Here is a 22,690-nt window from a genome sequence, read left to right as displayed (position 1 = left end):
AGAATTACATAATGAAAACAAAGCAATAACAAACCATGAAATATTTATATTTCGTAAAAGAGAAAACAACTACCCCATACTGAAACTACAATGGCTAACTAAAAAAAAAAGAGATTATTTTCGCTGGTTATATTAATTTTCATCATCAGATTCTGTATTCACGACAACAACTCTGTTTTTCTTACGCGCTAAATATCTATCTCTGGCTGACATCACCGTTTCACTGGATGAATGTTTTGCAAATTTATTTATCGCGTCTTTGGTTCCCTTATCACCTGCCGCCAAATTTGATTCCGACATTTTTGTTTCAGTTTCGACATTTTCGTCGGCATTGGTGTCCTCTTTCAACCGTTTTTTGGTTTCGTGTTTTTCGCCCGAACGTTTTGCGCTTTCGTGTTCTGCATTCTCTTGTTGTTCCTCGTCGTGTTCTCGTGCTTCGTGTTCTTGTGCTTCGTGTTCTTGTGCTCCGCGTTCTCGTTCTTCGTGTTTCTGTTCTTCCTTTTCTCGTTCTTCGTGTTTAAGCTTTTCGTGATTTCGTTCTTCGTGTCGATCACTGCGTGTTTCGTATTCTCTTGTTTTTTCGCGTGCTCTGTCCCTTTCAATGCGAGATTCATTTCGTTCTCTTTCAGGCCTTTTACTCCGCTTATCGCGTTCCTCTTCAGGGCTCGGAGAACGTCGTGATTTCTTCGTGTTATCATCGTGAGACTCCGCATGCTGCTCGGTATCATACGAACCACCAGTCGAGACATTTCTGTCCAGCAAATTCCGATAAAACTTAGTGAGGTCGGCTTGTTTTGTTACATCACCTAGAGAAATAAGTAAAAATACTTTTGATAAGACGAGCGAAGGCGAGCAGTTTCAAATCTAGAATTAAAATCGATTGCGGTTTGTTTCAGAAACTTTCTCATTACCAGTGGATGAAGAAATACTGAGCTTTAAAGAGTAGAATACACAGAAGCATTCACCCAGATAAACACCAGTTACTATATTATGACCTAACCAGGGTATCTTCCTCAAGTAAATAAAACGAAAGATCTTCTTTACCATCTCTTTCCTCCTGCTTTCGTAGTCTTTCCTCCTCTTCAGCCAATTCTTGCATCCGTTGCCGATAACTGGAATCGTTAAGGACTATGACAGACATTGTTCTTGCAGAGAAAAGCTACTTTGATAAATCAATGATAATATCATTGTGACAACAGGATACAGAAAATCCTACAAGGATTGCTTGCTCTATACTCGAGCCTATTCCTGTTTAATGATTTAAATCTGCAGTTAATGAATGTAAGATTATTCTTTTGCACAAAAAGATACGCTGATGTAACAAAGGCATCTTTATCTGCAAACTCATCCCCTTCGGCCTCCCGTTCTTTCTGAACTTGACGCTCAATTCTTCGTTCATCCTCTTTTTTTCTTACTTCAGCAAATTTTAAAAGGTTGTTGATGTATTTTGGCTGGTAGAAAATCAAACAAGTTTTACAATCAGTACCAAGTGAATTAGGGTCATTCCAAGGAAACATCAGGGTCACTAAGAAGTATTAGGGTCATTCCTAGGGAACATCAGGGTCAATAGGGAATATCAGGGTCATTTCTAGGGGACATCAGGGTTACTGAGGAATATCAAGGTAATTTTGAGGAAACATCAGGGTCACTGAGGAATATCAAGGTAATTTTGAGAGAACATCAGGGTCACTGAGAAATATTCAGGATAATTTTGAGAGAACATCAGGACCACAATACCTTTCTGTCAACTTTCGCACTTTTTGCTGCTAAAATATTTGCCTTGCGTTCTGCCATTTTGTCGTAGACAGCATCGTAATCATATGCCGTAGGATCATCCTCAAGAACTTTATTGATCTCCAGCTCAGTCTAAATTATGTTTGAATATGGTTACTATTTTTATTGAAAATGAGGCAGAAATAAACTAAAACTTTCACATACTTGAATGGCAGAAAGCTCCTTACAATCAACAACAGCTCTAGAACAGTCAAATATTTCATACCTGTCTCATTTGTTTCTTCTTCTCAGCCTCTTTTCTTATTTTTATATTCACTGTTTTCCTTCCACTACTCTGAAAATATCATTTCAAAATTCTATTAAAAAGAATGATGAAAAAAACCCTGCTCATATGATTGCTTAAGAGGTCTTGTTTACTCTCCTGTGTAAAGAATAACAACGATCTCGTTTGTAGGCTTAAACTTTTACTTTATTTAAATATCACGCGTGCAATTTGCACTTTCTAATCTGAGTTATACCTGATCCTCATCAGAATCATCACCTCCAAATATCGACGGCTTCACTTGAACTGAAGTCGGTTTCTTTTTTATGATAAGACCATACCTGGTACCAAACAAAAACGAGACTTCATTTAACACACTAACACGGGAAGGCTCCTAATGATCAAGTTTGCACAACACACTTTACAAAACAACTGTTAATAGCAATATAAAATACAATATTAACTTACTTCTTTTCAGATTTACCAGCCATTTATTTAGTTCCAATGCCAGACAGAAGAATAAGCAACAAATTGACACTGATATTTGATTAACAAGATCAGAATTTAACGTTTAAAGAGTCAACCAACGAACTAAATCCTGAAATTTCCAGCATCCTGATCCGCCATTTTGAATTTGACCGCGCATGGACTAGGGCGGATTTATTGACGCTACATATTCTTTTTGCCCTTTTGCCATGGTAGTTACCACTGACCAAGGCTTAATTCTGAACCGAAGACTTCAAAACGAATCGAGAAACATTGCTATCCGAAAATTGCTGCCGAGGGGGAGATACACTTCGACCCCCTTGTTCCAGTTAAAATCCAGTTAAAGAGCTCAGTTTATGACGTTTATTATGCCTATTTGCAGCAAGGAACGTAAATTATGCAAATGTTTCACATATATGTTAAATGGGTGTGTTTTGTGTTACGGAGTTACCGGAGTCCCTCAAGCGTTTGAAAATATTACAACAACTAAGTGACCTTATGCCTAATTTTCAACGACTAAAAAATTTATACCAGTGTCCTATGATATATAGTAAATCATACAAAATATTGAATGAATGGTTTGTCGAACCCATTTTCCACGAAATGCACTCGAAGTCATTTCAATTATGTGTTATTCTCTGGCTCAAACAAGGCCAAGAACGAGGCGGACTCCAGTTCATTTTGTATCTCCGTGACATCAATAGGATCAATTGCATTCTCTGGTAGCCAGGCATTTAACAACGACGCTGAAAGCGGAGGACTGGTGTCTAAATTGTTCGAATCAGGAAGACAGCGGAATCTAAAATAGCACAGCAAAAATAAGGAGAATTAAAAAGGAACATACCTTATTTATATAGCTCTATCAGTTCTAAACTGTTCTTCCTAGAGGTCCAGAAAGGATCATCTCTTATTGATCCAGTGTTACTACAGGAAGAAACCTAAACTAAACTAATTTTATTTATACTGGATAGCTCTATCAGTTCTAAACTGTTCTTCCTAGAGGTCCAGTAAGGATCATCGCTTATTGATCCAGTGTTACTACAGGAGGAAACCTAAACTAAACTAATTTTATTTATACTGGATAGCTCTATCAGTTCTAAACTGTTCTTCCTAGAGGTCCAGTAAGGATCATCTCTTATTGATCCAGTGTTACTACAGGAGGAAACCTAAACTAAACTAACTTTATTTATACTGGATAGCTCTATCAGTTCTAAACTGTTCTTCCTAGAGGTCCAGTAAGGATCATCTCTTATTGATCCAGTGTTACTACAGGAGGAAACCTAAACTAAACTAACTTTATTTATACTGGATAGCTCTATCAGTTCTAAACTGTTCTTCCTAGAGGTCCAGTAAGGATCATCTCTTATTGATCCAGTGTTACTACAGGAGGAAACCTAAACTAAACTAACTTTATTTATACTGGATAACTCTATCAGTTCTAAACTGTTCTTCCTAGAGGTCCAGTAAGGATCATCTCTTATTGATCCAGTGTTACTACAGGAGGAAACCTAAACTAAACTAACTTTATTTATACTGGATAGCTCTATCAGTAAGCCAACTTACATTCTTTGACCATCTTCGCTGTTCAAGAACTCATCAACATCCAGGCCCAAACCATACCCCGAACCACACGATCCTTTTGGCGTCAAAGGCAACGTCAATAATTCTGGATGACTTTCCGAGAAACCTAAGGTATTTTCAAGCAGCGCTGCCTGACCATCTTGGGCTGTTTTGCCTGCGATCATATCTACATGGTTCGTCCCTTCCAGCAGGTGACAAAATATTACAGGTTCTCTCCGAGGATGTATTGGAAATATAGTCAAGTAGATTAAACGGTCGCTGTGCAACGGAATCTCCCAGGTTGTTTACAGAGGATGTATCACTGCGTGGGTTTGTATGTGCTGTTTCTTGTGACACTGTTGAGCAGTTTGCTCTTGAGTTTGTTTGAGGGGCAATGTTCTCGGACGGTTCATTCTGTGTCTGACTTGAAAACGCCGTGGTGGCGCATTGCCTGTGTCCAGTATTGACCTGAAGATGATTAGAGATTCCGAGAATTGCCGATGGAAACCGATTCTTCCCGATCAACATGTGTGCAGCAGTGTTACCAATATTCAGATGTTTACCGCTCGTGTGAGCTGGCATTCGAGTTCTTTCGTTTCGCACGTGATTTCCTTCAACTTGCAAGTGTTTCCCGCCTATTTGCACGTGATTGCCCTCTATTTGGACATGACCTATGTTACTACTTCGCACGTGATTACCACCATCTTGCACGAGATATCTGTTGCTTCGCGTCTGATTCTTAGATGCAACTTGCACGTGATCTCTGTTCCTGAGCACGCGATCCAATTCGCTCCCCAAAGGATCACTTTGTCTTTGCGTTTGACTACAGCCCTCCTGCACGTGATTTACACTACCCTGCGCCGGATCTTGCACGTGATAGTTATCAAGGTTCACGTGGGAAGTAGTAAGTGAATCGCCACACACCACAAGCCCTGGATTCATCGTAGGCCCTGGGTTTGTTCGTGGTTGACTCAACAGGTTTTGTGAATTTGAATTGTTCTGGTCATCGAGGCTATCATTGTCGTAAGCCTGTAGAATATTATCTGCATTTGATATTATTTTTCCAGTCATTTCTTGAAGTGGCTGTTGTGACTCAGCTGTGCTCTGTACGTTGGTTAATATAGATGCTAAGTTGGTAGCAATAGGCTCATCTATGAGTGCGGCATTAACCACAGGCCTATCAGACGAACCCTCAACCTCATTGGAAGAAATTGTTATGATAGGAATATTTTGATTGGTAGTGGCTAAAACTGGTCGATTTTCCAAGGAAACTGTTTGATTCACCAGCAAATTAGTGGTAGATGTCTGAGGTAACTGTGTGCATGATGGTGCAAGGAACTTCTCCAGCGCAATATCCTCTGATCTTTTCTTATTTGCTATAGCTAAAAGCTCTTGCGTTGTGGGAATGTTACCAGCCATACCTAAATAAATACAAATGTCTTTTAAGAAAATAGTTTTAAAAGTACTCACACAATAAAATACTTATGCAGAGAAATGAAAACATGGTCTAATTCAACATAACAGCTCATGGACGTTTTAGATAACAGAATTATATTTAACTTACCTAGCACAGTTTGTGAAAACAACGAGGCAGGTTGATCGCCAACCAGTGGCTGTTTAACTGCTTTCAGTGATTCACCATTGCCTTTCTCTGAAGTATAATTTGTAAATTGATACAACTGTACTCCTGCTATTGAAGTTGCGTTTTCCTCATCTGTTTTATTCAAAACTGTTTTGGATTCGTTTGCTCCTAATTCTTGTTCTTTCAAATAATTTATTTCCTTCATGTATTTCCTAATTGGATGTATGAAAGGTTTTGTTTTTGTTTGCATGTTTTTCCATCTATCGAGAAGCTGTTTGTCGCTTTCACTGAGTTCTGAGGCATTGGTTTTTTCCTTTTTATCAGCCGTAGATTCACTTCGCTTTCGTTGTCTTTTTTTACTGCGATGTGTCTCCTTGGTTGCATTGTCTATTTTTCGTTTTGGGTGAGGTTCAGCCCTTTTGATGACACTGTTGTCATTTGCCTGTGCAGATGATGTTTGAGAACATTTTGCTAAAAAATAATAAATTCATTACATAGCTTAGTTTTAGTTGCAGTTAATACTTGGAGCATTTATGAAGCCAGAGAGGGTGGGCTGTATATTGCTTCAAACTCAAATGTATAAACACATGCACCGGGAGCCTATATAGTCTCATTTGTAAGTCTTATATAACCTACCCCTGCACAGGCAAGTAAAACCATTCAGCATTAAATAAATTAAGTGAAATTGGGTTCATTGTAGTACTCTCAGTTAGTGATTCATTCTATGCATGCAGTCTTACCAGCATCCTGTCTAGCAGTGATGCCACCAGAAGCACTCATCCCTGAAGCTAATCGTTCAATATCAACATGTTTGGTGTAGCATCCAATCTCTTCAATAATACTCTTCTTCAGCGACTCTTTAGTCACATGCTGTTCATCAAACGAGAAATCAAATGGAGAAATACAAACAGGCTCATCATCAATGTCATGGTATTTTGCTAAGTATTCATGTTCTAGTGCTTTAGCGGCAGATATTCTCTCAAGAGGATCCAGCTTCAACATTTGACCGAGAAGATCCAGGCCAACCGGGTTTGCTTCAGTGTAAATCTTGTCAAGTTCCACCACTTTCTTGTTTGGCAATTTGCTAATGTAAGTCTTCACTCGCTTTGCACCCATTCTTTCATAGAAATTCTCAGATGGTGTACCAACGACACTGAGAATTAACTTTATTAAACACAAGAAAAAAGTATTCAAAGAGGAATATGATAACATAATTCATTGCCCAAGGTCAGCAGGGGCCCAGAAATCTCTTGCAAGTAATTAACTGAAAATGCCTTTGTTGATTAGAGAGATTAGGTAATTTTTTTTCGGTAGGCCTTAGGCTACCAGCCCTGGGGTCTTTCAGATAGATAATCTGGCACATCAAGTAAGGAGAACTGATAATCTTACCTGCAATTGATTAAGGTAATTTGTTCCAGGAAACAGCGGCTTTCTTCCTAACATCTCCGCGAAAATGCAACCAACAGACCATATGTCCATTGCTTGTGAGTATTCGCTCAAAGATAACATCAGCTCGGGTGCCCTATACCACCTTGTTGCAACATACTCAGTCATAACCCGCTTCAGTCCCACCGGGGAGGAGTCCAGCCCCCTCGCCATACCAAAATCACCAATCTTCAGCTCGCAATCCTCATTCACCAAGAGATTGCTAGGTTTAAGATCTCGATGAAGGATGTTTGCAGAGTGTATGTACTTCAAACCCCTGAGAATTTGAAACAAGAAATATCGTATGTGCTCGTCCGTGAGGGGTTGATCTGAGTGTATTATTCTGTGCAGATCTGTCTCCATCATGTCAAAAACGACATAGACATCTTCAAAGCAAGAAACATCCTCCGGAGGCCGCAAGATGTCTCGAATTGCAATAATATTATCATGATTAAAATGCTTTAATATCCGAAGTTCCCGATACGTTCTCTTAGCGATTGTCAAAACTTCTAAAGCTTTTGGAATCTTCTTAATTGCGACCTTATTTTGTGTTCTAGTGTCAAGCGCTGAGCAAACAATCCCGTACGCTCCACATCCGATGTTTTCGAGAAGTTTATAGCGCTCATCAACCACAAACTTGACCTCAAAGTTTTTATCCTTGATAGTGTAAGTTTTGGTCATGTTTCTAGCGGATTCTCTCAATAATTATATTAAACGATGCGATTGTTTTTCCCTTTAAACTCACTCTGTGCCATTTAAATTCTTTTCCGGAAAAAGTCGGCCATTTTTTCGACTTGACCCCAGACCACCACCACAAGTTTTATAGCTGAAGCATCTCTAAAAATAGACTGTTTTCCGGGGATTCCCCGATGACTCATTATTACAGTAATTAGAAGTTCCTGGTTTGATTACTTTCAAATACCACGCTTTGAAGTTTCGATTCATTTCAACCCATACTCCAAAAGAACCATCAAAATGGACTGGTTCAAAGTCTATATTGCTCTGTTTAATGAAAACCATTCTAGTATGGGTTTCATTAATTTAGGTGTACTTTGCCAACACCAATCAATGGTAGTTAATAGGATTCATTTCTGTCAACCCATTGAAGACTGCAGACTGGCAGCCGAAAGCTCGTTCTTAATAAATATAATCAACGAGAGAACATCTCAATATTATTAGTTAATAGGTTATTGAACAGACTTTGTCGTAAGGTGTAAAAATTTTACAATAAGGTTGGATATTTTTATTAGAAAATAGGATTTAAACTATTTACACTCTTTGATTTAGGCTTTTCTGTGTTTTTTTATTTTTTCTTCTTCTTTGGCCTTGCCATAGCAGCTGAAGGAAGCTTGAATCTTGTTCTGAGAAAAACAGCAGCATTTGTAAAACAGATACAATAGAACTCCTCAGATATATTGCAGTTATTCTGACAAATTATCTCACTACAAGCACTTACTGGCAAGTGTGACAGCGTGGAAGCAATTGACAATAAACTAAAACACAAGAAATACAAATAAGGAAGCACTGTTTGTTAAAACAGCATAGATAATTTCAAGCAAACGTACCCCTGTTGAACAACATGGATTCCTAAACATGTTGGCGTGAATCATAGTTAGTTTAAGACCAACGAAATGAAAAGCATTAAACCTACTTGAAAGACAAACAGAGCAAACAAAACCAATGTTGACCAGGGTTCGATGACAAAAGCAAGCAGCTCTGTAATCTATTTGAACTGCTTTAGGCATAACTAAGCCCTCTCTCGTGCTCGAATCAGGCAGGAACATCCACTAGGGAATAAATAAACATCATAAGTGGTTAAACAAGGATATAATTTAACAAAGCCTTCACATTAGTTCCGAGTAACTTACTAATAAATACTGCAGAAGTGATTCCATTTTCATCACTTTGAAGTACACGCCACCTGTTATGTCAGACGCCTGTGTGGGAGATGGTTGAGAATTAAAAATCTATCATTTTCTGCAAAATTACAGGATCTATACACATGACCTGGAGTAATAAATGTCGATACTCACCTGTTGTAGAAATCCTGAGTCTGACTTTAGCAGACATGAATCAATGGTGATGTTCTGTTTGGAAGAAGAAAATTATTTTCATGTTAAGATATGATGAATTTCAAGAACAAACATTTGTTCAAAAGTGACAGGAATTTTGGGATTTTCATACATTTTTCTGAGCCGCAAAAATGCAGTTCATTGTTGCCATATATTGCGTTGAAAAATCTGGTGATCCTTTGAGCACCTAGCATTAATAGATTAAAACATAGTATGAAAGAAAAGTTAAACCTTATGCAGATAAAAGGATTGCAGTGAAATAGATAGAATGAAATGTATAAAGGTGTTTTACCAATAACCGTGCCTTCAAACTTTGACCAACTAAATGAAATCAGATTGTATGGAATTAAATTTCAAAATTTAAAAATAATGAAAAATTATTTCATGTATAGTATGTCTCCTTAAAGCACCTGGACAATTTCGTTCAGCTTGTTTGATATCTTAAATTTCAGTTAAATAAAACAGTCACAATAAGACTTTCTAAAGAACATATTGTTGAAGTATTTTGAGGAAGCAAATCCTTCCTATGAAGCCATGAGAAGGTAGCTATTACAGCAAGGATACAGCAGAGAGCCATCGAAAGAGCACCCGCCAACAGTGTTGCAGAATTCTCAGATACATTTACATCTAAAAAAAAGATTAATTTATTGATTTAGAGCTCAAAATGCAAATGAAAATGTACATGCAAATGTAATACCATTGGAACCTTCTTCTTCAATAAGTTTTTTAACTCTGTTCACTACATCATTGTTCATTGCAGCAAAATGTTCATATTTCCCATCATTTTTTTCATGGTTTTGTTCAACCACTTGCTCACTGTCTTCTGAACTTGGATAAATATATTGGCTGAAATAAATCCACAATTATTTTAAACTAGTTCTTCCAAAAAAAAAGAGTTTTGTGGTTTGGGGCTGGACTACCTGAAAAATATATCTGAGTCCAGTGCAGGTGGTTATCTACAATAAACTGTCATTGAATGTCGATTACCTTTTAAACGAAGTTGCACCAAGAATGGCCACCTCATTGGTGTGTTTCATCATGAGATATGCATTGCAGAAGACCAGAACGTTGTTAAGAAATGCATTGATCGGTTGTACCTAGAAGCCAATATTACCCTTAATACATTTATGTTTATAAATACACAATAAACTGAACCTCATTGTACAGTACTTGATCTGAATTTCCGGACACATTTGTCGATTCTTTCCCCCACCAAATCGGGTTTAAATCACAAACAACAACAAGCAGACGTCGGAATGAATCTACTTATGATACAAAATCATTTCAAATGACAAGAAGTTAGAATTAAACACAGGAAAATTAAAAAAATTATCAATTTGATCATTTTGCACTTGCCTTCCGCCATATTGGTTTTTGTTGCTACTCCGCTGAGCAAAGGAACAGGCTTCTCATTTTTCAATTCCAGTTGCTTGGAAACTAGTCGAGGATATTACGTAACTAACGTGAAAAAACCCCTGAAATTTCCATGCAATTTTGTATTTTTTTTATTACTTTACGCTAATCTTTAACAGGTGTTTTTACAAATACAATAATTGTAGTTCCTTCGTATGTTGCCTAACGATGCAACAGAGTAAAAAACTAGAAGAAACAACAGCTGTATCATAGGTTCATGAGGCCATCTGGTCTTTGTGTGTTTTTGTGTTATAATCGCCACTTGAAATGCGCATTTGACCTCACACGCAAGATCGCAATAAGTTAAAACAAACCATTGTTATGTAATTGAATCGTTGTATTACTTGTATACTCGAAATTGACTTTATACAACTTTGGCATTCTTCACAAATCAATTTTCCGAGATGGATATTTTACTTGAAATTCTTAATGTGGTCGTGATTATCAAATTTTGCGCAAAAAAAAACATCAAACGCGTGCATGCATGCATGCAGATCGCTATTTGATCGGAAGTGCGCTCGAACGCCAATTAAAACGGCCTCTTTTCGGACCAATGAGAAGACGCGGCTGCCCGCAATGCATTGATCTCGCACATCCATATTTGGTCAAACCGCATGATATTCTGGCATCATTGCGCCATTGCAAAGAAGTGTTGTCGCTTTGGCGGGAAGCATTTTGTCCATAAAACACCAAGTTTCTTTCAGCATTTTCGTTTTGACCGATATATAAGGTGAGTGGGAGTCTTACAGAAGCTTTAGGGTCGTTTTCGGTAAAAAATAATGAGGTTTCGGCATGAATTTTGCACCCGCAAATGGCGGCTGTCATAGTAAGTAGGCACGAGGCATTTAAATACAGCATCTTCGGTTTTGCAGACTGTCAAAAGTAAATGGCGCAACTTTCAAGCTCCTATTCAAGTCTCAGCCGAGCGCAGTTAACTGTCGAATATCTTCATACAAACAGGTAAGTTGTGGTCGTTTTTAAGGACTTTTACTGGCTGTTTTTCTTAAATTCGCGAGTTATAAAATTGGTCACGTTACATGCGTGTGTTTGTTGTGACGAAGACCACCGGCGACTGTAAGAGGTTGTAATATTCCAATTTGTGGTACAAAAGAGCGCCTTCCCAGGCTGTTTTATAACGTGGGTATCTTGGACAACAATACTTGCAGCTTTTTTGATTTGCGAAAAGGAAACGGCTGAGTTTTGGCGGAAAATATTTTGTGAGAATGTCGTCATATTTTGTGGTGGTGCGATGATGACTGATGATGTCCTTTTGACCGTGTGAATAAACACAATTATTGATAAAACCACTTTACCGTTTGTTCTGTCACCGTAACAGAACGGTTTCTTGCAATTGTCGATGGTAGAAACACATCACTTTGCGTTTTTCGTTTTCTATTCGAGTCTATGCTTTCACACAACCAGGAACAGACATAATACCGAAGAATGCACGATATTCCTCGCCATTAGGACGTTCATCCACATTTAACCCAATTACGTCGCCTCATTGCCACGTAATTCATTCAAAACAAAGTCCTAAAGTCATTAAACAGTCTTAAAGGCTTAGTTTTAAATGAAACACTTCCAAAAGTTGTAAAATTTGAGACAAACCGCTCCTTAAACTGCGGGGAATAACCACGGGACGTTTTGCTTGACTTGGTCTGTTGTTCTCTCGCGTCTATCGATCTTTACTGCTTTTTCGTTTTCTAGTACAACTCACGAGTTCCTATTTGGCGCTTTGGCTGAATTGGTTGACAATGCACGGTACTGTATACAAACAAGTTTGACTCGCTTGGCGCAGGTGTCTTAATCACGTATCCATTCACACCGCTCCAGAACTTACAAGAGTTATTAAACACTTGGTCATTTCCGCTGTTAGAAGACAGCGGATGTTTGTTGTAAAATGTCATTTTATTTCCCTGTGAAATCGCATATTTTATAAATTTAAGATGGATTATTTGCGTGGATGTATCATAAAATTTACCTGCGTTTCTTTACAAACCATTCTAATCGTTGTGAATTTTTATCTTCCACAGAGATGCTGGTGCTACAAAGATGAATATATTTTCAGGTTAGTAAGGCCCAACTTAGTGTTGGTTCCAAATATTTAATTCTCTTTGATTGATTTTAGCGATATACACTTGTGAAAGATGGGGCAGTATTTATGTTATGGTTGGAGAAGGTTCGATTACCTTCATTATGCATTCCTTGCATTCCTCGAATCACGAGACACAGCCCTGTCAGCTGGGTGCCAGTGTACTTGTCAAAAGATTAGTTCTCGATTAAAATCAAATTTGAATAGGAACTCACAGTAATGGATGTGTTGAAATAGTTGAATTTGTATTTTGAAAGTCAAGAAGGTGGTGGAAATGAAATTTATTATGAAATTCAAAATGAAAGTTACTTGAGAATAGGAGTGTTTTGATAAAGGCCTTTGATACAGCCAGAGCAAGTTAAAGTATGCAAATGAAGACAGAAATGTTGCAATTGTGAAGTAATCACCATTTCTCTTGCCTGTGTGAGGCAATATGCTTCAAAGTTAGTTCAAGATACCAGTGATTGACAGCAGACCATCAGGGGTTTTCTTAATTCTCTGGCCTTCCAGCAGTTTATTGAATGAAATTTAATGGTGTAGGATTGAGAATTCTAACCATTATCTTATCCATTATTGGTCCGAAGCATTTTAATGCAGTAAGACTGGATGAAGGACAGTTAACAGATAGGATTCCACAGTTATGGATCTTCAGAAAGCATTGTTCATTTATTACATGGTAAAATCACTTCAGAGAGGTTGAGCTTGGGAAGGCTACATCAAGAATGTTTTGGTTGCTGTTAATAATAAAAGGCATATTATTACAAGGTCTGAAATTTGGTTACCATGGGCCTGTTTATTTTCCATTCTTGAAAAGTGGAGCAGCTATAAATTATAATGGCAGATATTTTTCACTCACACTGCAAGTCATTTCTAAAAAAAGGAGAGAAATTCTCCTTCAGGATCAGAAGTGATTTCTTGTGTATTTTGTCTGATTTATAAGCCAGAAATTCACATCAAATCCAAGGTTTTGAAGAACTGTGTTCCTTCAGAAGACACAAAAGTCATAAGCTGTCAGAAAATTCTCAAAGTAGATTATTCAGTGATATTTTGGCAGCGTTCACCGAAGTTGGTACGTCAACGTCGAAGTTTTGAGAGAAAATGAGAGAAAAAAATGACGAAGAAAATATTGCAAAATACCAACTCCAAGACGCAATTATTGTGGCAGGGAAACACGACGCAAAAGAATACATCAAGTCGTTGTACAAAGAAAATACAGTTATAACAGTACCTGCCGTCCATATATAATAGCGCCATTAAAAATCAGTTCTTTTTGTAGCATTTGGATACTTCATATAGTCATAAACGTGAACATTTATCGACTCGATTGTTGCGGCAAAGGAACACCTACAAAAAAGCCTGTTACCTAAGTTATAACTTCAAACTTTATATTTGCTTTCCCCAGCTATCTTCATTTTACAAAAACAAATATAGGGCAGTTTACATAAGCATTTTATTTAACGCTGACAATAACAGGATCATGACTCATGAGACTCGTTCATGCCAGAGTAAATAACAGTTATATTCAATTTAAAAACAGGCGTATATATCGACGTATATGAAATGCATCTTCTGTCACCAATTTCGAAGCGAGCTTTCTTCTTCAGTAAAAATGGTCAATTTTTTGGAAGTAATTAAAAAAAACAAAAGACGGCAGAGTGTAAAAAACTCATCGGAGAATCATGGCAAAATGGAAATATAGAAAGATATAGTGCAGTGTTGATGGTTGTAGACATTTAAAAGTTCCGTGTTTCCTTGGCGACTACAAAACAGTTCAAAAAAGAAAAAAGATCGAATTTCCTTCGTATTAAAGATAACGACAACGCATTTGTGCCAACTTTTTTCCACTCTCCTAAAGCATTATATCAATGCAGTTCTCATTCAAGTATTTTTCGTGAAAGTTCAATTCGCGGCTGTGGATTTTGCCAAGTCAACGTCGTCTCGTTCTCATCGTGGAAAATATTTTACATACGTTGAAGAAATAGGAGTATTCTGATTTCTTTGTTGCTAAGAAGTGGCATCTCTTTAAATCCGCTTGAGTTTGCCATCTAAAGGCAATATGATCGAGGATTTGTGCCTCAGCACTTTATTGAAATGTTTCTTCCGTTTGATGGTTTAACATCCGACAATTATTTCTTTCAGTTCCCAATAATAACGTCCTCGGCAAATACTTGTTGTGTTTTTGCGATGACGGCGAGGGAATGGATCCTAGTATGTGAAGTGTTATATTTTATTGGTATTTTCGCTGAAAAATGATGCAATTGTTGATTCCGTTTGTAATTGTTTTCTGGATGGTAAAAAAATTGTGCGTGTCCTTTTCAGCCGAGGTGTCGAATGTTATCCAGTTCGGGCGGTCAACGAAACGCGTGATGGACTCGAAAATGATCGGACAATATGGAAACGGTTTGAAGTCGTAAGTACAGCACCTTCAGAAATAAAGAAGAGATGAGAATACGAAGATATAACTCAACTTTCTCTTGTTACAGTGGCTCAATGCGTATCGCGAAAGACATGATTATGTTTACAAAGAAGTAAGTTTCGATCCAAGATGAGGTTTACAAAGTTGTCATTTTATTCAGATATTACACACTCTTCTCACACGTCAAATCATTCTCCTTTGTCATTCTCTCATTCCTGAATATTTCTTAAACATTTCATTGATATTCGATACATTCTTCTCATCAAATCATTCTCTTTGTGATTCTCTTGCTAAACCTTTCTTAAAATTTTCATTTTTTATCACAACTTCTGTTCATCGATCGTCCAATCTTTCTTTCTCGGTACAAATGCAACCATTCGCCTTCTCGAACGGCTCTCTCCTTCGTTATTTTATCTTCTACTAAATTTACCAAACACTCACTGCAACTTTCACCCAGGCATGGCACGATGAGTTGTCTGTTCTTGTCAAGAACCTTTCATGAACGGGAGGGGATTAACGAAGTAAGTCGATCCCTCGAGGAAAGAAAATTAGAATAAGAGCATACACTAGTAGGACCTGAACTCTTTCAATCCAATCGTGTTCTCCTGTAGGTAGTCGTGCCGATTCCATCTTGGGATGTAGCAACGAGGAAACCTCTTAGTCGGGCGAAACGAGAACTAGAGAAGGTATCTTGGATGAAAAAATATAATTGAACTAAATAATATTGCTGCAATCAGATCCGTTGCTAAAAAACTCAGAGATTTTACTAAAATACTGCAATATATCGATCAAGAGTTCTATTTTTTCTAGCATCAAACCGAGCTGCAAGTGATTCTGAAATATTCTCCTTTTAAATCCGAGTCAGAGCTCTTTAAGTATTTCGACAAAATCGAATCTAAAGGTAAACTATTGGATGTTTTTTGTAAACAAACACGAGTTAACTTTCTATTTGACTTCGCGTCTGATTACTGTCTATTGTCTTTTCACAAAACAGGGACTTTAGTTATGGTTTACAACATGAAACTTTTGGACTCGGGGGAAACAGAACTTGAGGTAGAAACTACAATGAATTTAAAGCCTTCTCTAACGCTTTTCGGGACACTCCGGTTTCCTTTTGGAGGGGTAATGAAAGATATAGAGTTTGGAAAAGCAGCTAATATCGCAATTTTTGTAAAAAAACTAATAGCATAGAGTATTATTGTAAAGTGCTCACAGAGTTTAATTCAGCCTGCACTGATAAAATTCATTTTTAGCCGTCCGAAGATGATATCGTAATGCGAGAGTTGTATGAAGAGAATCTTGATGACAAAAGGTAGCGAGGAGCTTTTGAGAAATGAATGCTTCTAACTCGTCTCAAAGCCTACTGGGGCGCCTAGATCATTTGTAAACTAAAGTTCAATGGTTTTGGGGTGTTTTTTTCAACCAGCATTATGCCTGAACGAAAGTCCTTCCGTGCCTACAGCGCTATCTTGTATCTGGATCCAAGAATGAAGATTTACATCCAGGTAATATAAAGCCGGCAGAGTGAAGCTTTGGTGGTGAATTTTGACCACAAGATGGTGATTTGAAAACTATTTCAGGGGAAGAAAGTGCTCACGCGAAGACTGGGAGATGGTTTGTACAAGCCAAGGAGCTACTTGTTCACGTCAAAACGATTCAAAACTCGTTCGGAACGCGAGGCGAATAAGGCTTTGGTGGAGGCAAAATCAGGTGCGCAATAAGACTTGAGGTTTAGCACAAGGGTTTAGCAGGTCTAGGACCATAATCTAAGGAAACAACCTTGATGCTTGTGGGGGTGGGGTGGGGAGATTCTGGGACCACTAGATGGCAGTACAGCTGAAGTAATTCGTTCTATTTACTAACCTCAATTGTTTGCGATCTTATTCAGCCGCTGACAAGGCCAGAGAGTTGGAGACAATTGCAAAGTAATTCTACTATAACCATTCTTTTGCTTACCTCTTCATCTGTGTTCTTTTCTCGCAAGCCTGCGACACCTTCACAACGCCTGTTATTAAGGGTTTCGTGCCTTGTTTTTTCCCAGGGAAATGCAACAGGATGACCAGGGCATCTCCAAAGAATCTAGGGTGAGAAATGGTGAAGATGATTTTACTGGCCTGCAAGAATGCGGAGGTTTTATTAGAAATATTTGTTTGTCGTAGGCAAGGCTACGCCAAGCACAGGACAGCGCCCTTAAGGCAAGAACTGAAGCTGACATGAAGAATCAAATTGCGAGTACAAAACAGAAGTAAGAAGAAATATCATATTGTCATTCCTTCGAAAACTTACCATCGCCTTACCATTTAAAACAGAAAGAAAGAAAGAGAGTAGTGTTTTCACTTCGCGGAGATTTGATTTTGAGAAGCATCGCCATTCATTGCCAGGCATTTCAACACTCCAAGTCTTCTAAACATGTAAATCTGTGACGGCATCACTTCATCCACGACTCCTCAAACACTAAACTAATTTTTTCAAGTCTTTTAACCCGCCGTCATATCTTCCATATTCCAATGCGCGACTCTAGATTAGCTTGCCACAAACCAACTCCTTTTACTCTTTCTAGATCGCTAAAAGAACCGAAAACTCTGACCTTTACGTTCGGTTTCAACATCAATCGTAGACATTCCTACGGCATGTTCGTCTATAATTGCAACAGGTTAGACATCGCCAGCCAATCTTGATCTTTTGTTTTCGATTCTTCGTTTTTTCGTCAATACATAAGTAGTCCAAAATCGTCTTTCCCAATATTACAGATTGATAAAAATGTACGAGAAATCAAGTTTTCAATCTGACGGCAAAAGGTTTGTCTCATTTCCGAGATCTGAGCTTAGTTAAATTACACCTTTTAGGATTCTGAGGTTCGTATGAGAAGCCAGGTTTTCATCTGTGGACAACTAAGTTTCAACTCAGCAATAGCTTTGACAGTTCCAAACTTATAATATTCTCTGTTTATTTAGGGCATATGCAGGAATAGTAGGTAAGATCAATTTCTTCCTCCGCGTCGGAGCTTTCTTTGAGAAAAACTTTGCAAGAAAATGCCTTTGCAACTGATGTTTGAATCTCGATAGGTTTTGTCGATGTGCCGTATCTTGTCTTGGAACCAACCCACAATAAGCAAGACTTCGCTGATGCAAAGGTTGGAAAGATACTTCTTAAAAATGAAAGTCGACGACGGCTTTACCGAAATCTGTTTTCGAATTCAAAGGAAGGGATTCTTTTTTCATTCGCTCGTTTTCAAATTCTCATATTCAAGTTTCTTCTACACTTCAGGAATACAAGCATCTTCTTCGCTCCATGGGGGAACATCTCGGGCAGTATTGGAAAGACAGTGGTCTGAACGGTTAGTTCAATATATGTTATATGTCAGGGTATCCTTTGATGAATAGGAGCAAAGATTAAGTAAAACATCAAGAAGGCACTTGTCTGAAGTCGCTCTTTTGAAACACTATGCTCGTCTTCAATATTTATTCTATGAAGGACCTCTGTTTGTTTTATTTTCGACTACAAAAAAAGAGCTGTGCTTTAATACGTTCTTCTGTTGTACACTTCTTAATTCCATACGCTATTTTTCTGCGGGTCGTTCTCGCAATATACAGCACTTGCTGAGAAAAGATTGACCTAATTTACTCATGAAAACATTTCAATACAGAGAAAAGTGTCGATTCGTTCTGGGACAATTTTGGGTACATCTCCAACGATATTGCAGAGGAACCTTCGGACGAAGCCAAGTACTTAAGAAAGCGAGCCATGCAGCTTCCGTGCACAGTGCAATGCGGTAATTTTCTCATTTATTCCCACTGGTTTAGACGACACGAATTTAATCCTTGAGATTAAGTTAGGATTAGATCTTGGATCTGGTTTATGTATGGGGTTTTATGAGTTCATTACAATTGTTTAAATTTCGGTCACAGCAAACTGCCTGAAATGGAGAACTCTGCCTTTCTCCGCGAAAAATATTGGAAGAACTTTCGAGGACGAATGGACGTGCTCTATGAGCAATGATCATGAACGAAACAAGTAAGATGCCTGGCGTACCTGTGCCGTACTTCGCTGTATTCAATCGCTCATGCGTTGTTTCGTTTTCTCGTGAAGGTGTTCTGCTCCAGAACAGAAGTCCATCACCCCGGTTGGTTCTCTTCAGAAGCAGACCAAGACGACAGAGGAGAAACAGAGGGAGTTGATGGCGGATATCAAGAAGAAGAAGGAACAGCTCAATCAGCTAGACGTGAGTTGAGTTTAGCAGATATCTAGAGCAGTTTGCCTCTGCAGAGCCAGGCATGATGACCCCTGCACAGCCAGGCATGATGGCTGGAGTTTTTATTTTGGACTATTTAATGTACTGTATATCTCTCTCTCTCTCTTAAACTTATAGGGACGATCGAAACAATGGCAGAACGACACGACAGATCCAGTGCAGGTCAAACGGGTGCTTGAGGTAGTGCTGGTTGCTTCAACCCAATGTCTCCAGGCTGAGAAAAAACTACAATCGTTTCTTCTCCCTCAGGTACCGCCAAGAAACTCCACGATCTCTGCTCGCACTGAGAAACCGGCGACTAAACCCAGCACTCCTAAACAGATTGTCTCCCAGCCACCGCCAAGATCAGCTGCACAGGCATCTCTGAGACTCATCTCTCAACAAACACAAAGAGCGCCACCGAAGCAAGCTCCTCCACCTGCTGCAACAAAACGAACTCCAGCTCCAAAGCAAGTCTCTTTATCATCACCAAAACAGCTCACGAGAACGATTTCCGCTCCAGTTAAAAGTACCACGAAACCAACCGCTAAACTGGTAAGCTCTGAACACCAACCTCGTTTCCTTAAATACCAACAACTTATGGTCTGAAATTGTTTTCACTAGACACCCATAGCGAGACGGACGTCAGTTGACAGTAGCCACACAAACAGATCATCCGTGACCAGCTCAAACAAACGAGAACATCCCGTGGCAGAGAAAGAAGTATGTGGTGTGGTTTGTGAAACAAACGTCCTGTTGAAAAAATATTACAGCACATTACTCGTAGGCCTGTGTTCGTTTGCCTCTAAACAGCCAGCATTCATGATGATATAACTTTCCACTGTAGGTCTTCGAGGTACCACTAAAACGGAAAAGAGAGGAAGTCACCTCAACGCAGGTATCTTGTGAATTCTAGCAGTGTGTAGATTGAGACTAAACTAGCCAAGTTTATTTGTTAGACTTTTGCTGCTCAAATTCACACTTTCATTTCCGTACTCAGGACATCCAAGAACCAGAAGAATGTCATTCTGATAACAGCGAAAACACACAAAACGATGATGCAGTCGTTCAATCAAAACTATCCAAATGTAAGCACAGTTTCAACAATTGATGAACACGTATTCAAAACTAAATTCTGTTTTGCCTGATTCCTGTATTGTGCTTTTTGTTTCAAATAAACACCTTAAACATTTGTATTTTAGACAAGAAAGGAAGTAAAGTTGAGGTGTTCATCAAGCCAAGATGGTGAGTACGTTGAAGGTTTTTAACAACATAAAAAGGAACGAGACTGTGGACCCTAAAGATCTTTAAACAGTTGAAATGATTCGCTCACGAGACCCTCACGTTCTTAGCAATGCGTGATTTTCTCTTCCAGGTATTTCGCAAAAGTTGTCGCCGTGAAACATTCTAAAAACTCGCCCGCCAAAGTGAAAGTGAAATTTGACAATTACCAGAAAGATAAATTTGATAAATGGTAAGGCTTCGTTGTACGTTGTAGACTGTTTGTCGTAATATCGAGCTTATTATCTGCTCAAAAGCTGATATTTCTTTTTCTATTCGTAGGTATGATGAGACAAACGACGAACTGAAATTACTGAATGTGAGTTGAAACATGGCAATAACAAGTGGTTATGTACTCACTGCATGGTCGTTGTAACAGGACGAGATCCAGGCTCAGCAGGAATGCTCTTTGTTAACGTTCGTCTCATTTGTGTGTTTAGGAGGATTACCCAATGACAGAGGACGCCATGGATAATTCACCATCGTCTACCACACCTTCTAGTACAACCACAGTTGATATGCCTTCACCATCGCCTCGTAAACCAGGCTCCATATCATCTCCCTCAACTGGCACCTCCTTGGAAGACACAGTCATTTCTCTAGATAAGATGCTGAGGTTCGTTCTAAGGACAATCAAAACAGTCCTCTCAAAATCGATAAAGTTTCAATCATCCTGCTTTCAAAATCTAACCCAGGCTAAAATGGACATATTCACACCTTTTAACATATTATTTTCAGGTCTTGTATATCATATATATTAGTGCCAGAGTTTCCAACCACTGGTTATCAACTGGAGACAATGTCCTTAGAAGAATTACTGAACTTTCCACTGGTGGGTAATACTAAGCATAACTTCACCCTCGATAATAGTGGTTAATCATTTCATGTGCTTGCTTGGTTTCATGAAAGCCTATTTTAATACCTCGAAATCATCACACTTGAATCTCAGGGAAACCGGACTCATGTAAACAGGCCTTTAGAAATATGAGCCGTTCTGAGTATGGTTTTGTAAAACAACTCATTGACATTGTTTACATTTGCAGGATAAACTTTTCGATGTTCACAGCGACAGTATGAGGACGGTAAGCGAAATCTCTACTTCTGCTATGTATTTGTGTTTCAAACTGCTGAGAAATATAACTTACCATTCTTGTTCTTTAGATTATGGACGAGAAAACGAAGAGTGTTCTCTCCAAGAAACTTTCTGAACAGGAAAGCGAGTTAGCCGAGTCGAAAAGACGTGAATCCGAGTACAAGACGACGTTGTCGAACCTACGGCGGACGGCGGCGAAGTTGATCCGAGCATTAAACGAGGTAGTCGTCGTGTATTTGAATGTATGAAAAAGAATATTAAAACTTAGTCAAGTTCAATGATTTCTACTTGAGTCTATTTATGGCAAAGATTAAATTATCCCAAGGGATGAACCTCTCGTCTAGGATGGCACACCTACGTCTAAAGCAGATGTGCGATTTGCTCTTAAAATGTCAAAAATATTCATACAAACTTTGCTTGTTTTAGAATCCAGAAGAGAGTACCATAGCTCCAAATGACGATACGGAGAAGGTCGATACCTTGTTAGAAGCCATCGCTGCACAAGCGGTAGCGAGCGATGCAAGCTGATCGCCTTATCTTATCCCGCGTGTGGACATGTTTTGGGAAGAATTTTGCATCGAGAAATGAAAACTGGAGCTCTTTGAAGAATATGAAGCTTGTTGTTCTCGTTGTTGTTGCTCCACGATCTACTTTGTTAGGGCAACTGGTTTCAAAAAAGACCTTTCATTTAAAGGAGAACTATTATTGTTTAGTTTAGTGCTTGCGTAATACAAAGGGTGTTCCTCTGTTGTTCTATTTTCTCACCTGAATGTTCATAAATTGCACTTCGTAGAAACACATGGATTATTTTGTATAAAATTGACTTTCATGTTGTTCGTGGAATTGTTTGAGTTCTGACTTTACGTTGAGTGAAATACCCTCTCGTACAATTATTAATATTATGCTTCATTTATATATTCGTTCCGTTTTGTTGCTGTCAACAATATTTATTGTAGTTGTATATTATAGCATGCGAACCTGTTTTTTTAATTTGTAAATATCTACAGAGTATTTTTATGCAAGAGAATTAAAATTGTTTTATA

At 38.5% G+C, this 22,690-nt stretch overlaps 4 protein-coding genes across 4 annotated transcripts; 1 reads left to right on the top strand and 3 right to left on the bottom strand.

The window, feature by feature from the left end:
* Positions 1-47: 47 nt before the first annotated feature.
* On the bottom strand, positions 48-2,627 carry LOC114523708 (nuclear speckle splicing regulatory protein 1-like). Its single transcript, XM_028544718.1, has 7 exons — positions 2,465-2,627; positions 2,253-2,337; positions 2,000-2,068; positions 1,738-1,866; positions 1,312-1,451; positions 1,045-1,112; positions 48-806 (listed from the first exon to the last, which is right to left on the bottom strand). Exons 1-7 carry the CDS (start codon positions 2,485-2,487, stop codon positions 133-135), a joined length of 1,188 nt encoding a protein of 395 aa, XP_028400519.1. The 5' UTR covers positions 2,488-2,627; the 3' UTR covers positions 48-132.
* Positions 2,628-2,831: 204 nt separating this feature from the next.
* On the bottom strand, positions 2,832-7,825 carry LOC114523742 (probable cyclin-dependent serine/threonine-protein kinase DDB_G0278487). Its single transcript, XM_028544771.1, has 5 exons — positions 7,014-7,825; positions 6,365-6,788; positions 5,607-6,095; positions 4,046-5,463; positions 2,832-3,281 (listed from the first exon to the last, which is right to left on the bottom strand). Exons 1-4 carry the CDS (start codon positions 7,728-7,730, stop codon positions 4,181-4,183), a joined length of 2,913 nt encoding a protein of 970 aa, XP_028400572.1. The 5' UTR covers positions 7,731-7,825; the 3' UTR covers positions 2,832-3,281; positions 4,046-4,180.
* A 499-nt stretch (positions 7,826-8,324) lies between these two features.
* On the bottom strand, positions 8,325-11,037 carry LOC114523703 (general transcription factor IIH subunit 3-like). The gene is made up of 13 exons (XM_028544711.1): positions 10,478-11,037; positions 10,292-10,383; positions 10,109-10,218; positions 9,819-9,967; positions 9,686-9,748; positions 9,532-9,561; positions 9,414-9,442; positions 9,234-9,308; positions 9,083-9,136; positions 8,918-8,986; positions 8,701-8,836; positions 8,506-8,542; positions 8,325-8,410 (listed from the first exon to the last, which is right to left on the bottom strand). The coding sequence occupies exons 1-13, from the start codon at positions 10,485-10,487 to the stop codon at positions 8,353-8,355; spliced, it is 912 nt and encodes a 303-aa protein (XP_028400512.1). The 5' UTR covers positions 10,488-11,037; the 3' UTR covers positions 8,325-8,352.
* A 121-nt stretch (positions 11,038-11,158) lies between these two features.
* On the top strand, positions 11,159-22,639 carry LOC114523702 (ATPase MORC2-like). Its single transcript, XM_028544710.1, has 38 exons — positions 11,159-11,264; positions 11,407-11,494; positions 12,242-12,295; positions 12,568-12,602; positions 14,766-14,834; positions 14,946-15,036; positions 15,110-15,154; positions 15,500-15,563; positions 15,654-15,728; positions 15,853-15,943; positions 16,037-16,095; positions 16,296-16,354; positions 16,469-16,547; positions 16,623-16,752; positions 16,931-16,967; positions 17,084-17,126; positions 17,202-17,287; positions 17,603-17,695; positions 17,793-17,840; positions 17,997-18,016; positions 18,108-18,175; positions 18,310-18,379; positions 18,689-18,814; positions 18,951-19,056; positions 19,132-19,264; positions 19,412-19,474; positions 19,544-19,828; positions 19,898-19,996; positions 20,121-20,171; positions 20,274-20,361; positions 20,476-20,518; positions 20,649-20,747; positions 20,837-20,873; positions 20,995-21,170; positions 21,293-21,386; positions 21,598-21,636; positions 21,716-21,868; positions 22,074-22,639. The coding sequence occupies exons 2-38, from the start codon at positions 11,421-11,423 to the stop codon at positions 22,173-22,175; spliced, it is 3,084 nt and encodes a 1,027-aa protein (XP_028400511.1). The 5' UTR covers positions 11,159-11,264; positions 11,407-11,420; the 3' UTR covers positions 22,176-22,639.
* The last annotated feature ends 51 nt before the right edge of the window (positions 22,640-22,690 follow it).

This window comes from Dendronephthya gigantea, unplaced genomic scaffold, assembly GCF_004324835.1.
Source record: "Dendronephthya gigantea isolate DGI-Jeju-01 unplaced genomic scaffold, DenGig_1.0 000028F, whole genome shotgun sequence".
Classification (NCBI taxonomy): Eukaryota; Metazoa; Cnidaria; class Anthozoa; order Malacalcyonacea; family Nephtheidae; genus Dendronephthya; species Dendronephthya gigantea.
The sequence above is the reverse complement of the archived record's forward strand: the minus strand, read 5'-3'. Positions and strand labels throughout refer to the sequence as shown.

Coding starts and splice junctions, on each gene's coding strand:
- LOC114523742 (XM_028544771.1), bottom strand. CDS start 7,730: ATGACCAAAACTTACACTATCAAGGATAAAAACTTTGAGGTCAAGTTT. Junction 6,096..6,364: donor CACTGCTAGACAGGATGCTG/GTAAGACTGCAT, acceptor ATTATTTTTTAG/CAAAATGTTCTCAAACATCA. Junction 5,464..5,606: donor GTTTTCACAAACTGTGCTAG/GTAAGTTAAATA, acceptor GTATTTATTTAG/GTATGGCTGGTAACATTCCC.
- LOC114523703 (XM_028544711.1), bottom strand. Junction 10,219..10,291: donor TGTCCGGAAATTCAGATCAA/GTACTGTACAAT, acceptor ATTGGCTTCTAG/GTACAACCGATCAATGCATT. Junction 9,968..10,108: donor GGTGCAACTTCGTTTAAAAG/GTAATCGACATT, acceptor GATTTATTTCAG/CCAATATATTTATCCAAGTT.
- LOC114523708 (XM_028544718.1), bottom strand. CDS start 2,487: ATGGCTGGTAAATCTGAAAAGAA. Junction 2,069..2,252: donor ATGATTCTGATGAGGATCAG/GTATAACTCAGA, acceptor TGATATTTTCAG/AGTAGTGGAAGGAAAACAGT. Junction 1,867..1,999: donor AGAAGAAACAAATGAGACAG/GTATGAAATATT, acceptor AACATAATTTAG/ACTGAGCTGGAGATCAATAA.
- LOC114523702 (XM_028544710.1), top strand. CDS start 11,421: ATGGCGCAACTTTCAAGCTCCTATTCAAGTCTCAGCCGAGCGCAGTTA. Junction 17,841..17,996: donor TTTCAATCTGACGGCAAAAG/GTTTGTCTCATT, acceptor CTGTTTATTTAG/GGCATATGCAGGAATAGTAG. Junction 19,475..19,543: donor AGGTCAAACGGGTGCTTGAG/GTAGTGCTGGTT, acceptor CTTCTCCCTCAG/GTACCGCCAAGAAACTCCAC.